Source organism: Podarcis erhardii (genome assembly GCF_964252035.2).
Source record: "Podarcis erhardii genome assembly, chromosome: 15".
In the NCBI taxonomy this organism is placed as follows: domain Eukaryota; kingdom Metazoa; phylum Chordata; class Lepidosauria; order Squamata; family Lacertidae; genus Podarcis; species Podarcis erhardii.
Genome location: NC_138505.1, coordinates 22,325,636 through 22,341,073, shown reverse-complemented (window position 1 = coordinate 22,341,073; position 15,438 = coordinate 22,325,636). Strand labels below are relative to the sequence as shown.

General features: G+C 44.4%; 1 protein-coding gene across 3 annotated transcripts in view; it reads right to left on the bottom strand.

Annotated features, from left to right (window-relative positions):
* SUDS3 (SDS3 homolog, SIN3A corepressor complex component) overlaps positions 1-13,137 on the bottom strand; it is a 31,046-nt gene extending 17,909 nt beyond the window's left edge. The window contains exons 1-8 of one of the 3 annotated variants that reach the window (XM_081842073.1): positions 12,495-13,137; positions 9,527-9,596; positions 8,225-8,280; positions 6,388-6,459; positions 5,110-5,129; positions 3,957-4,113; positions 2,452-2,547; positions 1,460-1,525 (exon numbers count right to left, since the gene is read on the bottom strand). In XM_081842073.1, the coding sequence (XP_081698199.1) occupies positions 1,460-1,525; positions 2,452-2,547; positions 3,957-4,113; positions 5,110-5,129; positions 6,388-6,459; positions 8,225-8,280; positions 9,527-9,596; positions 12,495-12,717 (760 nt within the window). In that variant the 5' untranslated portion in view covers positions 12,718-13,137. The remainder of the gene's footprint in view (positions 1-1,459; positions 1,526-2,451; positions 2,548-3,956; positions 4,114-5,109; positions 5,130-6,387; positions 6,460-8,224; positions 8,281-9,526; positions 9,597-12,494) is intronic. The other 2 variants (XM_081842074.1, XM_081842072.1) reach the window with 2 other exon arrangements.
* Positions 13,138-15,438: the final 2,301 nt, after the last annotated feature.

Here is a 15,438-nt window from a genome sequence, read left to right as displayed (position 1 = left end):
ACATACACACACTTGCTTTTTAAAAATAATGTTTTTAGATGTGCAACTCATGTTTGTAACTTTCGCAGATTTTTGTATTAGGTTGTAAATCACTTCAGAATGCCTCATGGGAAGCAATTCAAGTAAACTAATAATCTATTCTGATTGGCGTCATGACTAGTGTTATTTCATTTTGGGCTGCAAATCTTTGGATACATTTATTTATTAAAATTATTTTTATGCCGCCCTCTCACAAAATATCAGCACAGTTTTCACTAACATAGAACATTTTTAAAAATGAATGTAGTATAGAATTAATATCAGTACAGTGGTACCTCCGGTTGCGTATGGGATCCGTTCCGGAGGTCCAGCTGGATCCTGAGGTTTTCACAACTGGAGAGACCACTTCAGCAGTAGAGCGCTTCTGCGCATGTGGCAAAACCCCGGAAAAATGCTTCCGGGTTTGCTGCTTACGCATCCCAAAGTTTTCATAACCAGAGGGATACGTAGGCAGAGGTACCACTGTAGATTATTAATATTCTAATATTAATTCAGTAGTGCATTTAATTTTTTTAAAATTTTCTACCTCTGGTAATATGCCTCACTAATCCATCAGCCAGTCATGCTCAGTCTAAGCTACAGCGACTCTCTACCCCTAAGGACAGGGTTTGGGGCAGGCTGACTGTAGCCAGAAAGCCTCCTGTCTACTGGCTTCCATAATTGCCTTTAAAGTCTCTGCCCAAAATTTCTGGCTCCTTCTACATTTTAGGTCTTAGGGGGCTCTCTGGTACCCATTTTTTCTTGGGAACCGAGAAAAACCAAGAGCTGTGAGCAGTGTTCGGCAGCACTGATGTCGAGATACGACAGGGGATACTGGCCTGCTCTTCTGACAATCAAGAGATAATGTCCATTCACCTTGGACATTCTCTTTAGCAACTCTTGGGACTCAGGCTGAGGCCACAACCCTCACTGTCCTTGCTTTGCAGCCTTCTCAAGTGTTTTACCTGACTAGTACACGTCCTTCAACTGAGATTATGCTTCTTGCTTGTCAGGATGGAGGGTGGAGAGGGGCATGTGAGCTTGCATAGAAACTAGTCTACTGTACTGTTCCAAAATTTACTTTCATTGCTCCGCCCACTTTTGCCTCTGACCACACCCACCACTGGAATATGCCACCACCTCCCACCCCCAAAGTTTGCCCAGAAAGGAATGTGGCCCTGAGAGCCAGTGTGGTGCAATGGTTAAGTGTCAGGCTAGGACCTGGGGCAACAGGGTTCAAATCCCCACTCAGCCATGAAGCTCATTGGGTGACAATAGGCCAATCGCTCTCTCTCAGCCCAACCTCCCTCCCAGGGTTTTTGTTGGGATTAAATGAAGAGGGGGAGAACCATGTAAGCCATCTTGAGTGCCATGGAGAAAAAGGAGGGGTTTGTCTGAATAAATGAATAAAGATTAATCACACCCAATCTACACTAAGCACTTACCTTATTGAGAATCCTCAGATCCTCCATTATCTGTTCGTCTGTTAGCAGGTAATTTAGCTGAGGTAATCCAAATTAAGGGGGAAGTAACTTTGGAACCATGTACAAAAATGCGGCTTGAATCTCCTGGGCAGAACTTAGCCCAGGAGCGACACCCCTCTTTGTGGCTACTTCTGGGTCTCTCCTTTGCAGGGCATATCGCAGACAGAAGCTTCATTTGCCATGGCAGGCGAACTATTAGGCAGGCAAAGGCCGACTCTGGAAGCTAGCACTATATGGAACGGTTCACAGGGGCAGAACCCCAGGAAAGCCCCATCACCTTGAAGCTGGCAGGACTGAGCCAAGTGGGTGTGGAAGGGACTTGTCCCAGTGAACGGAACCAAGCAAAGGCCCTGCTCTGAAACAAAAGGGAGGAGCAACGGTGCCCCGGGATAACCTCCACCACTAAAGGAGGACTGAGTTGCCACCTAGATGCTTTCATGGAAAGACTATTGGGAGAACCTGATCACAAGAGCACTCTCCCCTCCTATGGCTTCCACCAACCGGCCTTCAGAAGTTCGCTGCCTCCGACTGCGGAGGCAGAGCATAGCAGCCACTGATGCCCGATCTACCTTCTGCCTACCCATTTGGAGAGGAACATAGGAAGCTGTCTTACAGTGGGCCAAGCTAATGTCCTCCAAGCCTAGCATTGCCTGCTCCGACTGGCAGCAGCTCTCCATAATTTCAGGCAGAGCATCTTTCCCCCATCACCTGCTACTTAATGCTCCTTAACTAGACATGTCAGAGGCTGAACTTGGGATCTCCTGCATAAAGAGCTATGGTGCAATGGCCAGGAGCATTGGGCCTCGCTGTCAGCCAATATGCTCTGCAGCCGCACATCGCAGGGGAAGATTTGCCAACCGATAAGCTCTCTTTTCAAGGAAAGCTTGTGCACCTACAGCAAAAGCTGGATCATGGGCTGTGGCGGATCAGGGAGCTGGTCAAAGGATATCAGGGGCTGGCTTCCGCCTTTTGTCAGGGATGGGAACGGGGTCGTTTGGCCGCCTCCGCAATTTCCTTGTCATGATGGGCTTCACTTCCATGGAGTCTGAAGGAAGGAAGGACAGTTTTTTTCGTAAGGTCCACAGATTGATTTTTAAAAAACAGAGTAAGAGAAAAAAGAACTGTGCTTTTCCACATTAATCTTTTCCTTTGGGGGGGGCTCTTTCTTTCATGCAAAGACTCAGCCTGTGACTCTGCCCCTAATTTGAGAAATATACAAGTGTATCCTTAATTTTACTCACTAAATAGTACCCACAAACTGTATGCATGGTGCAAACACACAATCGGGATTCAGTGGTAAAAGCTGCAATCCTATGCTGTTAGTAAAATTCCAATGAAATGAGCGGCATTTGCTTTTGAGTAAGCAGGCTTAGGGACACAGGTCACTGCTTTCTAATCAGAGTCTTCTAGCTCATTAAAATGCCTTCTCTTCACTGACAGCAGCTTTTGTAAGAACACCAGAAGTTACCTTATACAAAGTCAGGCCATTGGCCCATCTAACTCAGTAATATCTACTGTGACCAGCCGCGGCCGTCCAGGGTTTGAGACAGGGAGTCATTTCACTTGTTTGTTTGCAAGCCCCCCTCCACAGAGGCTGGCCCCTCTCACTGTCCTTGGAGCTTGCATACCGGTAACCTCCTCTGGCTGATATCCAGACAGACCAGGGAGATTTTGATAGGCGACATTTTCCCAAGAGTGGGTAAAATGCACAACCCCTCCCTCCTGCTTCCGCAGGGGAAAGAAAATAAGTCAGAAATCTATTTACATGATGTTTATTTCTGACATTACAGCACTAGAGAAAAACACGTTCTTTCAGTTCAGTTCTTCCAGCAAGTCTGACAAACTTCCTGAACATGCGCAAATGGAAGGTTTCAAATTACACTCTTCACAGAGACTTATCCAGCCTGTGAAGGTCCTGGGAAATTCTTCTTTCCCACAGATAAGTGCATCATGTGATGTCAACAAACTGGCTGTCTGCAGCGGTGATGTTTCCATATACTGACAATTTCCCAGCCCTACCTGGAGATGCCAGGGATTGAACCTGGGGACTTCTGCATGCAAAGAACATGCTCTACCACTGAGCCACAGTCCCTGTCCTAAAGGCAAACAGTGCTTGCATGTGCAAACAGTGCTTGCATGTGTTTATAGAGGCATTTCCCCTTCTCTCACCTAATTCATCCAATAATGCATTTTCCTCTAGGTCCCAGGCAGAAGTAGGTTTACAATGCCAACAGCTACCTGATCCTTTTTTAACTAAAGATACCAGGGACTGAACTTCTGGTTACAAAGCATTTGCTCCATTGCTGAGATATTGATTGACTGATTCATTTATAAGATTTCTTACCTGCCCTTCACCGTAAGCTCCCTAGGCAGATTACGACAATATAATTGTACAGTTATATGGCCTCTTCCCCAAAGAGAGATGCTGGCTTTATTTTATTATTTTGTATTTACCTCCTGTTAGCTCCATAGTTAGCTTCTCGCTCTCTATCATTTTCTTCTTCTCTTCCAACTCGGCAATCAAGTTTTCCTTGAGCTCAATTTTTTTATCTTCAAATTCCTTCACGGCTGCTTTCTTCTCTTTGATGTAATTCCGTTCCACCTGCTCTGTCTGAGTCAAGCCCAAAAGAAAACAGGGAGTCATCTACACGGCAGAAGCACATCAGGTACGCATAGGTGCTGATAGGGGAACCACTGTGCTCGGGGTCACCAGACTGAGAAGCTGCGGAGTCGGAAGTTACACCTGACAAATGACACAGGCTTTCCCAAACTGTGCAATGAAACTGCTCATGTGACTTGTCACCATACAGAAAGCAAGTATGAGCCCTGATTGGTAAGGTCAAAGGTCCATCTATGCCAGCATCTGTAAAGTTGGATACATGGCCCCCTACCTCCTACAGGAACCTGTGGCCCTCTTAATTCTTAAGTATCAGGCAGCCTCACTTGAGTGGAACTTTCTCCCTTTCACAAGTATATGGTGTCTGCCTGTTTTAAAACACAATTTACATGTGTGCTGCAAAACCAATGGCACAACCTAATAAAGGATGGAAATAACTATTCTCAAATGACTTGGGATTCATGCACCCTCAATACTGAGCTTCTCCTCAGTGCAAGAATAATAATAATAATAATAATAAATTTTATTTATATCCCGCCCTCCCCAGCCGAAGCCGGGCTCAGGGCGGCTAACAACAATCAACAATCAAACAATCAGATCACACATTCTAAAAATATTACATTATAAAAATCAATTAAAATCAAATTAATGGCAACTAATTAAGCAAGATTCTAAGCAGGTTGCCAGAGGAGGGAGTCAGACTGCGCCCTGACCAAAGGCCTGGTGGAACAACTCTGTCTTGCAGGCCCTGCGGAAGGATGTCAGGTCCCGCAGGGCCCTAGTCTCTTGTGACAGAGCGTTCCACCAGATTGGAGCCGCAGCCGAGAAGGTCAATCACAATTTACAGAATAGTTTGAACATTATACAGCAAAGGAAAGGAAGTTCTACTCAAAATGACTGAAAAAGGGAACAGAATACATCAATGAAACCCGAGACCAACAGAAAAGGAAACACACACACACACACATATATATATGCACACACACTTACTTCCAGCTGGAGAAAAAGCTCTGAAAGAAAAAGAGAAAATAAGTTACATTTTTTTCTGCTGAACTAAGCACATTTAACTCTAGCAAGATCTCAGAGTGGTTAGCCTAGAGTGAAAATTGTGATGACGGCAAGCTACAGGCCGTTAAGAGAGGCTGCAAAACCAGCCCTTGCAAGTATTTCTGCTTGCACCAGATTAATCTTCATCAGTAGCTGCACTGACAAAGTAACTAGACAATTGGTGCAACGTATACCAAACAATTCCTATCTTAGATAGCCAACAGTTAAGTTTGCAACCCTATAGCTGTCTCATTGAACTGAAGGAGATTTACTTCCAGGTAGACACAAGGGATTGTGCTGAAATGCCTAATACAACTGCAGAAAAGCAACACTGATTGCTGTCCCTTCTTCTTACTGGAACATAAGCCTGCCCCAGAATAAGTCTATAAAAGCCAGTCTGATTGGGGGGAAAATCAATAGAAATTATTTATAAAAATGTGTGCCTAGGATCAGAATCAACCCAAGAAGGGGCACTGTAAAGATCAACAAATGAATTATGGCACAAAGTTCTGTAGACTATAGCCCATTTCATCAGATCCATTTATAGTATTTTTCGCTCTATAAGATGCACTTGTTCCCCTCCAAAAATTAAGGGGAAATGTGTGTGCGTCCTATAGAGTGAATGCAGGCTGCGCGGCTAAGCCCAAAGCCAGAACAGGGAGACGGAGCACTGCGCAACGCTCCGTCTCGCTGTTCTAGCTTGGGGATGGCTGCGCAAAGCCTCCGCTGGGCAGCGGGGTGCCTTCACCCCACTGCTCTGCGGAGGCTTCAAAGGCTGTCCCCGAAGCCAGAACAGTGAGACAGATCTTTTCTTCTTGATTTCCCCCCCTAAAAACTAGGTGCGCCCTATGGTCCGGTGCGCCTTATGGATCGAAAAATACAGTAAGTGTGAACACCTCATTTAGGAGGTCTTGACACCTTCCAGAACTGGTTGAACAGCATTTGCACAGGGAAATGAACGGTCTGGAGAAGTGCACTGTGGTCCACTGAAAGCCTACGCCACAATAAATGTATTAATCTCCAAGGTGCTTCAGGCGGTTGTTTTTGCTGCAATAGACAAACACAGCTAACCCTGTGGAAAGTTTTTAGAATGAGATTGCGACACACACAAGTAAGATCACCCAAAAGCACTGAGCAGGGTTTCAAGCATGATTATCATGTACTTGTCTAGGCCTAGATCAGAAATCCTCAAGCAAGTCACCAGAAATGCAGTTCACTCACCCGCATTGCGTATCCTTTCCTTGTATTGCTGATCCAGCTTTTTCATCCTTTTCTGATATTCCTGCAAAGTACCTATTAAAACCATACAAAATTAACACACTGAAATCAATAGATTAAAATACAGAATGATAGAGCTGGACGGAACCTCAAAGGACAACCCCTCCCGCTGCAACAAAATGGGACAGAGCCATAATAATGTTGAAAAGGACTCTACACTGTTTTTCTCACTATCAAGCTATCAGTGCCTGATCTGACCTAGGGCCCAGGATTTGTGACAGAGGTCATTGCTCCTGTTATTTCACAGAAGTGTCTGTACACAGCTTGAATCACGCAGCTCATATCTCAAAGCAGAATATTTTTGTTTGTATACCTCCAAGTTTCATTTTTTTTTTAAAAAAAAGACCATTCCCTTCACCAGTTTTACCACCACCTATTCTGAGCAGTCCTACTTCAACCTGATGCTTAAAAATTACAGATCAAGCTTAATTTTTTTTTCTTTCCACAAGTAATAAGCCACTGCTGAAGAAGCAGCAACATAATATTGTTCAGATGAAATAAAAAGAGTATGGGCTATTTTCTAGTCCTTAAAAGAGGGGAGCAGGCACAAAATCGACATACTGGTGCATCTCCCCATCCCCTGTGTCCATTTCAGTAAAATTATATAGTACTGGTGCTAAGAATTACAGATGAGAAGTGGACACATCCAGTTTAGGAAAAGGCACTTCCTCATTCAGCTTTGTGCTTAGTAGAAATAAAAGTCAACTGACTGTCCCAAATTAAGGTAAAGTGATATATTTAAAAGGTCAGGGTATGTGGAATGGCCATTTGTGGAATGTTCTCCCCAGGGATGCTTGCCTGACACCTTCATTACATATCTTTAGGTGCCAGGTGAAAATGTTTCTCTTCAACCAGGTGTTTGGCTGATTAACATTCAAAGGCTTTTTAAATATGTTTGTGAGAGAGGGGGTTATTGGCTTGTTCTTCTTTATGTTTTATTATGTATTTTTTATTCTCATTTTATATTTTGTTGTTGAACTGCCCTGGAATCTTCACATGAAAGACAGTATACAAATTTAATAAATAAGATTAATAATACACTTTAAAGCAAAACTCAAGTAATAATAATAATAATAATAATAATAATAATAATAATAATAATATACTATTAAGGCAAAACGCAATACATTCCAGGTTCTGTTTTTCAGATAATCCAACCAGCAATATATTAAGAGTGGATTTATTTATTTTTACTTGAAAAACAAGAGAAGTTGTGATGCCTGCATGCAAGTACTGAAATCTCAAAATGAGAACCATCACAGGAAAGATTCAGCACTATGCCAAATCAGGGAAGATTCCCCAATTGCACTGCATGAAAATAGCAGAGACCCTAATGCAATGACAGAGCGCATGCTTTGCATGTAGAAGATTTCGGGTTCAATCCCTGCCATCTCCAATGAAATGATCAGGCAGCAGGTAGCAGACAAATCTGGGCTGGATGGGCATATATAGAGATCTGGCATAAGGCATCTTTCTATATTCCTAATGCACCAGAAAGTCTGATTTAAGAGAACTCCAAGTCATTTTATCCTCCATAGTCAGAGACAGTAGTGCCTCTGAATACCAGTTGCCGGAAACTGTAGAAGGGGAGAGTGCTCTTGTTGCTGGTTTCCCCACAGGCATAGAGTTGGCCACTGTGAAAGCAGAATGCTGAACTAAATGGGCTATTGGCCTGATCCACTGGACTCTTCTGATGTTATGTTTTTATTTGATCTGGGTATTAAATGTAAAGCCTACTGTTCTCGTGAATAAATGTCATGTCATGCTTTTTAAACCATACCTTCTTGCAGTTGCTGCAGCTGCCTCTTAAGAGATGCCAATTTATCCTGATACATCCTGCAAAAAGAATACATATTCTAATGAAGGAACCCCAGTAAACACCAACTGCTGGTTTTACTTTCCTATTCAATTGATTCTTTCCATTGCTAAATTTCTATTATGTTGTTCAAGTAGAGCTGAAGTGAAGGAGCAATAAGTTTGCTATTTTTTTAAAAAAAAAGAACACCAAGATCTTTCAAGAACACTTTCATACATGAAAGTATGATCCCCTTCTCCTATCCTTCCCAGCCCAAACCGCAGAACTTTCTACCTCAAAGGCATTTGATCACAGAGGGCCAGATAATAAAATTTAGTTGCCTGGGCCACAACAGCATCTAATCTGTATTCCAGAAGGTATTGTCCAGGAAAATGTCACAAGACGCCTAACTGCAGAAAAGATAATGTTACGAAAGGCAAAAATTAAGAAGCATCAACTAACCCAGCACTTAAGAAAATAAAGAGTCAGGAGCATAAAGCCATTACATATCTAGAAGGCACATACATTGTCCAAACAAAGTCCCACTGATATGCTTAAAGTTCAGCAGAAGTGTTAAACTTAGTTCATATGCAATGCAGAACCAGTCAGCTTGCTTTCAATAAGAGTTGTTGAGATTAACAATTTATTCAGGTTTGGACCACATGGTAAACCGTGGTTGCTCAAAAACAGAAGCTTCTCATCTCCTGGCAACTGCACTGGAGGTGGTGGAGCAAGAGGCCTATGACTTTTGAGGCCTGCTTTTGAAACACTAAACCAGTTTTCCCTACCCTGGTGCCCTGCAGCTGTTTCGGACCACTACTCCCATGAGGCATGGGCAAGGGTCAGAGATGAAGGAAGCTGTGGTCCAAAACAGCTAGCAGGGAGGGACCAGGTTGGGGGAAGCCTGCATTCGATGGAAGTAAGAAGTACAGGACTATCAAGGGAAGAATTTCTCTATGCTCAAGGTACGCATTCTTTTAACTCAGGCCTCTTCTGCTGCTTTCTGTTATTCTGACATTAGGTTTTATGTTATTATTTTAATTGTGATCTTTTTCTAACCCACCCTGGCACCATTTGGTGAAGGGTGGGCTATAAGGAGAAACAACAACAACTGCTGCAAACAGCTCTTTGATTTAGGGAAATGTGATGTGAATTTCAATCTTTTTGTCTTAATACTTTTGCACTTTTGCCCCACCAACATACGTTCAAAACTCCCTCCCTTTGAGCTGGTATGTGACTCATATGAAAGAGGCATGGAAATATATCTGTAACCTGGAGAATACTTACTGCTCCTTCATTTCTACATAATCCTCCTCATTGTGCTTGGCCAGATCAGTTTCACTTGCATCTTCGGTATCTAAGGAAACAGGAACATCAGCAAGTGTCAGAGCAGTGCCAATCAGTACGTTTTTTTGTTCAAGAATTCCCCACTCAGCAGCAGAAACAAACACCACTGAGGTACAAAAAAGAACTGTACACTTAAAAAAACTAAACGCACAAGAGAGCAAGCTCATTCAAAACAACTGTGGCATTTCTTATTGTTGTGTTATCCAGACCTCTATGCTATAAAGGCAGGAACGTGATTATGTACCACAGTTCCCACCAGACAGCATAACAAGATTCTTAGCAGCTGTGTCTGTCAATTTCCTTCCAATATTCATTCCATGCAAACTCTCTGATCTCAACACAGTTCTCCAGTATCCCACTGGCTTTAACACAGTGCTCCCCTCCCCTTCTCCTGCCTCCCCACAGGCCTCTGTTCAGTGCCTCCATGGCTTTTGGTAATTACTGGAAAAATTACTACTGGCACATCCAAGACCTTTAAGGGAACAGGCACGTTCCTCTTAATAAAAGCCTCCTCAAGCATCACAGCAAGGCAGGGTGCAAATGTATCAAATTAAACATGACAATAGAATGTAGGAGGCTGCCTTATTCAGGGTCTGACCATTGGTTTGTCTTAATTCACTATAACCTGCCCAACACAGATTTCTTTTTGAGAGCTGGACCATAAAGAAGGCTGATCACTGAAGAATTGATGCTTTTGAATTATGGTGCTGGAGGAGACTCTTGAGAGTCCCATGGACTGCAAGAAGATCAAACCTCTCCATTCTTAGGGAAATCAGCCCTGAGTGCTCACTGGAAGGACAGATCATGAAGCTGAGGCTCCAATACTTTGGCCACCTCAGGAGAAGAGAAGACTCTCTGGAAAAGACCCTGATGTTGGGAAAGATGGAGGGCACAAGGAGAAGGGGACGACAGAGGACGAGATGCTTGGACAGTGTTCTCGAAGCTACTAACATGAGTTTGACCAAACTGCGGGAGGCAGTGAAAGACAGGAGGGGCCTGGCGTGCTCTGGTCCATGGGGTCACAAAGAGTCGGACACAACTAAACAACAACAACAACACAGATTGGCAGAAAATCTCCACAAACTCAAGCAGGGGTCAGCCCTATGTGAAGATGTTGAGAAGTGAACTTGACAACTTTTGCATACAAAGCCTGAGCTCTGCCAGAAAGTTCCAGAAAGTAATTATGCATATGAAGAAATTCACTGAAGCAGAGCAAACATTACCCTCTTCAAGTTAGGAGAAGAAGAAAAAACCCGCAACCCTAAACTAACTTCTTTGAAAGAAAATCCTATGGAAACAAATACTTTTACTGCCAAATAAACATACGCTACTGATTGGTCACGAGATGTTTTCTTTTCTGACATCTGACTCTGCCATTCTTCAGAGCCTTCTTTTTTAAACTATCCATGCTCTCACAGTAAAATTCCAGAAGTTAACATTTTAAGTTGGGCTGTAAGTTTTTATAAAATGCCTGTTGCTCAACACAGACCAGGCAATCAATAAAAACAGATCAATTTTAGTGTTTTAACTTTTGCATGCTTTAAAGCATGGTTGTACATTTTTCTTGATTTTACTCTTTTCTGTGAACTGCTCTGAAGTTTTATTTTAATAATCAAGCAAGCAGTGTATGCAATTTTGTGAAATAAATAGGTGAAATGAAAAGCAGTGGGAGAAGTACCACACTTAACTGGGTTCTGGACTTGCAACATGCTTTCTCACATACATTTCTAGATAAGTAACAGGAAATCCTATGTGTTTACTCAAAAGCTAATATGAATACTTCCTGTGACCAGCATTAAACCCCACTGAGCACCATAAGATAATAAGAGTGCTGTGCGAAGAGAAGAACATCCCTCCTTTAAAACTTGGTACAATGGTTTGGCAACTAGCCTTGGATGAAAAATTGACCCAGGAGAGGAGAAACACACGGGGATTTGGTATCCATCTACAGTATTCAATTTGTAAACAAAAGTGACAAAGTGACTCTACTGAAAGACCCAATGATTTTCTCCATTTTTGTATGAGGCTCTCCCTTTCCCCACACCCTCCTATGAAGTCCCAGACACACTAGATGCACCCTAAAACTTACTTTTTTCTTTCTTCATTACTTCCACCTATGTAAAGAATGACACTGTTGTTGTAAATTGAATGTTCTGTTGCTTTTTGAAAAATTATTTCTCTTTGTAGTGTGCATGCATAGTTTTTGCTATATATTAATAAATTAATACCACATATTGCATTTGCTCAAGCCTAGATAAAAGATTATTAAAACTACCTCCGAATTTTCTTCAACCGAGAAGGGGCACTCCAGTAAGACTAAATCCTCAAAAAGGGCATGGAATTATTTTGAGTTTGGGAATCAATGAACTAAAACAAAACAGTCCCTGCTTGAAGGCTTACGAGCTTTCATTTTTTAAAGGCACATCAGGGAAAAGCGACAGGGAGGGAAGGCCGGGGATCTAACTCAGGGACCAATTTTTGAACAGTTGTCCATACAATGATCAGGTGTCAGTCAGCCACTTGGCTCGTAAACTTCGATGGGGTCTACTCGTAGGTAAGACTGGACGGGTGGCTACAATACCCACGTGCTTCGTGACTCGGAAGTCCCCGGCAGTTGCCGAGAAGAACGGATCGGGGCCGCCGTGAGGTGGTCTCATCGCAACCAGTGCCGAGTCTGCCCTCATGAGCAGAGGCGCCGAGCTCCACGGGCCCCCGGGAACCACGCGCATGAATTCCAACGGGCCTACTCGCGAGCAAGACTCAACTCTTGCGCGCTCCTCCCCCACCTCGGGAATTAGCCCCCAGCAGAAAAGGGGGGGCGGGTTACTCCCGGGAAAACCCGCTCGGCGGCGCCTCGAGGCCTCCGCGAAGGCGGGGCGGGGGGCGGGCGGGCAGGCAGGCGACTCACCCTCGTCCGAGTCCCGCGCGCGGCCGCTGCGCTCCCCGTCCTCCTCGTCGGCGGGGCTGTCCAGCTCCTCATCCTCGAAGCTCTCGGCGGCGGCGGCGGCTGCAGCGGCGGCGGCGGCGATAGCAGCGGCGGCGGCGGGGCCCGTCCCGGCGGGCAGCACGGCGGCGGCAGAAGCCGGAGGCCCCGGCGGGAGCGCGGGAGAAACCAGCGCGGCGACGCTCATGGCCGAAGCGGGAAAACGCCGACCGGCCGCCGCCGATGCCACCGCGGACGATCCGGTCGCCTCCTCCTCCTCTTTTCTTCTTCTTAACTCCCCCCTCAGACAAGCCGCGAGCGGCCCCGCCTCCCGCGCGCAGGCGCGCTAGAACCACTTCCGGGCCCTGGTTGAGCTGGGTGGATAGGCGTTTTGGCGGGAGGCTGGCTTGACGTTCGTTTCGCTCCGCGGTTTGGACCCCCTTTCTACCCGTAGGCGCGAGGAATGGCGCCTTCAGCCATAGACCGATATAGGGTTAGAGTCAACTCGCTGCCAAGCGTTTCCAGGTTCGCTTCTCGGCCCCACCCCACTTTTGTGAACAGCTTATTGTATAGATGTGTGGAATTGCTGTCAACTGGGGTCTGCTTCCGCCTGCGCGCCCCTTCCACTCTCCGCAGAGACTTTCTTAAAGGAACTGCTTTTAAAAGGATGTGTGTGTGGATCCATGTAAGTCAGGGTTGACATATTTCAAAAAGTAAAAATCCTGACACGTGCAAAGTTGTTGAGCTTTTTTTTCTTGGAACCCAAATGGTTGAGCTTTTTTGTGGATACCTCCCCCCAAAATAGTGATTTTAAGCTTTTGGGTGCTTTTTCCATAGCGTTGCTATATGTCCAGGTTTTCTGCCAATTCTTTGGGGTGCAATTTTTACACCCCAAAACCAAAACATGTCAGGAATTTTTCTGACTTATGGCAAGCCTAATATATGTGCGTATTTTAAGGGCAGGTGGTTGAACTTGCTTTTTCCTCTTCCCTCCCATCCCTTTATTTCTTGTGTGCTACGTCTTTTTAGACTGTGGTCCTTTTTCTCTTTCTGTTAGTACTTATTTTTGTGAATTGCTCTGGCAGCCTCTTTAGCTAGGGGCTGGATAATAATTGCCAGAAACAACTACTGGGTCAGTAGTAGATTCTGAAGTGCACACACTCTTTAAGCAGAGGCTTGACAACCATATGTCAGGAGTGCTCTGATGGTGTTTCCTGCTTGGCAGGGGGTTGGACTCGATGGCCCTTGTGGTCTCTTCCAACTCTATAATTCTATGATTCTTCCTGACAACCCCATAGCTATTCCCCTTTCGAAATGATGCAACAAAAATTATATTTTTTTACCAATGCAAACATTACGGCTTCAAGCCAGCTTTTTTCTCACCTCCCACCATCTAGTTTTTCTCAGTACCCAATCTGATGAAGTGTTCTGTTGGATGCAGAAGCTTGCTTACAACCCAGTGAGATGGGTGGGGTATAAATATTATTATTATTACTACTGTGTTATATTTATATGTACATGTATACAATAGGAGCTGCAGGAAGCAACTGGTAGCAAAGGAAATCTTGCCTCCATCACAGGTTCAGCAAGTTCTAGCTCATCATCCAATGCCCTTGTACTAGAGGTCTTCAACAGGAGGCAGTTTGGTGGCAAACACAACAGGGAGAGGTGGGGGAAGAGGGCATTTAAAATTTCATCCTTTGTGTTGTCTCTGCCACAGAGCACTATCTGAGACTTTGAAGAAACACCTGCTATTGGACAATGACATATATTCCAGGATACAAGCCTGCTTTTGGAGGGTGTAACTGGAAGGGCCACTTCATATTTGTCATCATCTTTTTAGACCATGGTGAACAGGTGTGCCTATCCTAAAGGCAGAAGTTATTTCTTGCTCCTTCTTTTCTTAAGAACCTCTGATGCAGAGCATATACTTTGCATGCAGAAGGTCTGTTGGGACATGATACAAGTTTATAAAATTATGCATGCCATGGAGAAAGTGACTCTCATAGCACTAGAATCCATGGACATCTTATGAAGCTGAATGCTGGAAGGTTCAAGACCAATAAAGTACTTCAGTTAAATGATGGAACTTGCTCCCACAGGAGGCAGTGATGTGATGACCATTAACTTGGACAGCTTTAAAACAGGATTTGAATTTTAAACAGAAGGCTCTCAATGCCTACTAGCCATGACAGCTATGCTCTAGTTCCAGAGCTGGTGGCAGGAATTCTTTTGAAAGCCAATTTCTATAAATCACAGGAGAGGAGCATGCTTTTGTGTTTAGACCCTGCTTGCAGGTTTCCTACAGGCATCTTGTTGGCCGCTGTGAGAACAGATTGCTGGGTTGCAGGCAGGGGACATTCCCCAGCCCTACCTGAAGATGATAGAGATTGCACCTAGTACATGAAAACATGCTGGATCAGGCCAATGGCCCATCTAGTGTTCTTCTTCGGCGATCACTCGTAGCCGAGTAAAATTGTCTTCCATAAACACGGTTTTAACAATGAGTCCGTAAGTGGCTGTGGAGGCCAATTCTGGATCCACACGTCCTTCCACAGTGGGGACATTGGTTTCTGGGCAGGAGTTGATCACGGTGTGGATTTGCCAAGCGAGCCTTCCTCTTAGCATGTTTCTCCCTTGCGTCCTGAGTTTGAGTGTCTTCAAAGCCCATGACACCTTTGGTAAAAGCTGTTCTCCAACTGTAGCGCTTACAGGGCAGCGTTTCCTAGTTGTCAGTGTTTATACTACATTTTTTTTAACCTTTACCATCTAGTGTAGCACCCTGTTCTCACAGTGGCCAGCCATATTTCTATAACAAACCTGCAAGCAGGACCCAAGCACAGGAGAACACTCCTCTCCTATACTCTTTGGTCCATCTCGTTCCATATTGTCTTCTGCCAGTCAGTGTAGAAGACAATATGGAGTGAGA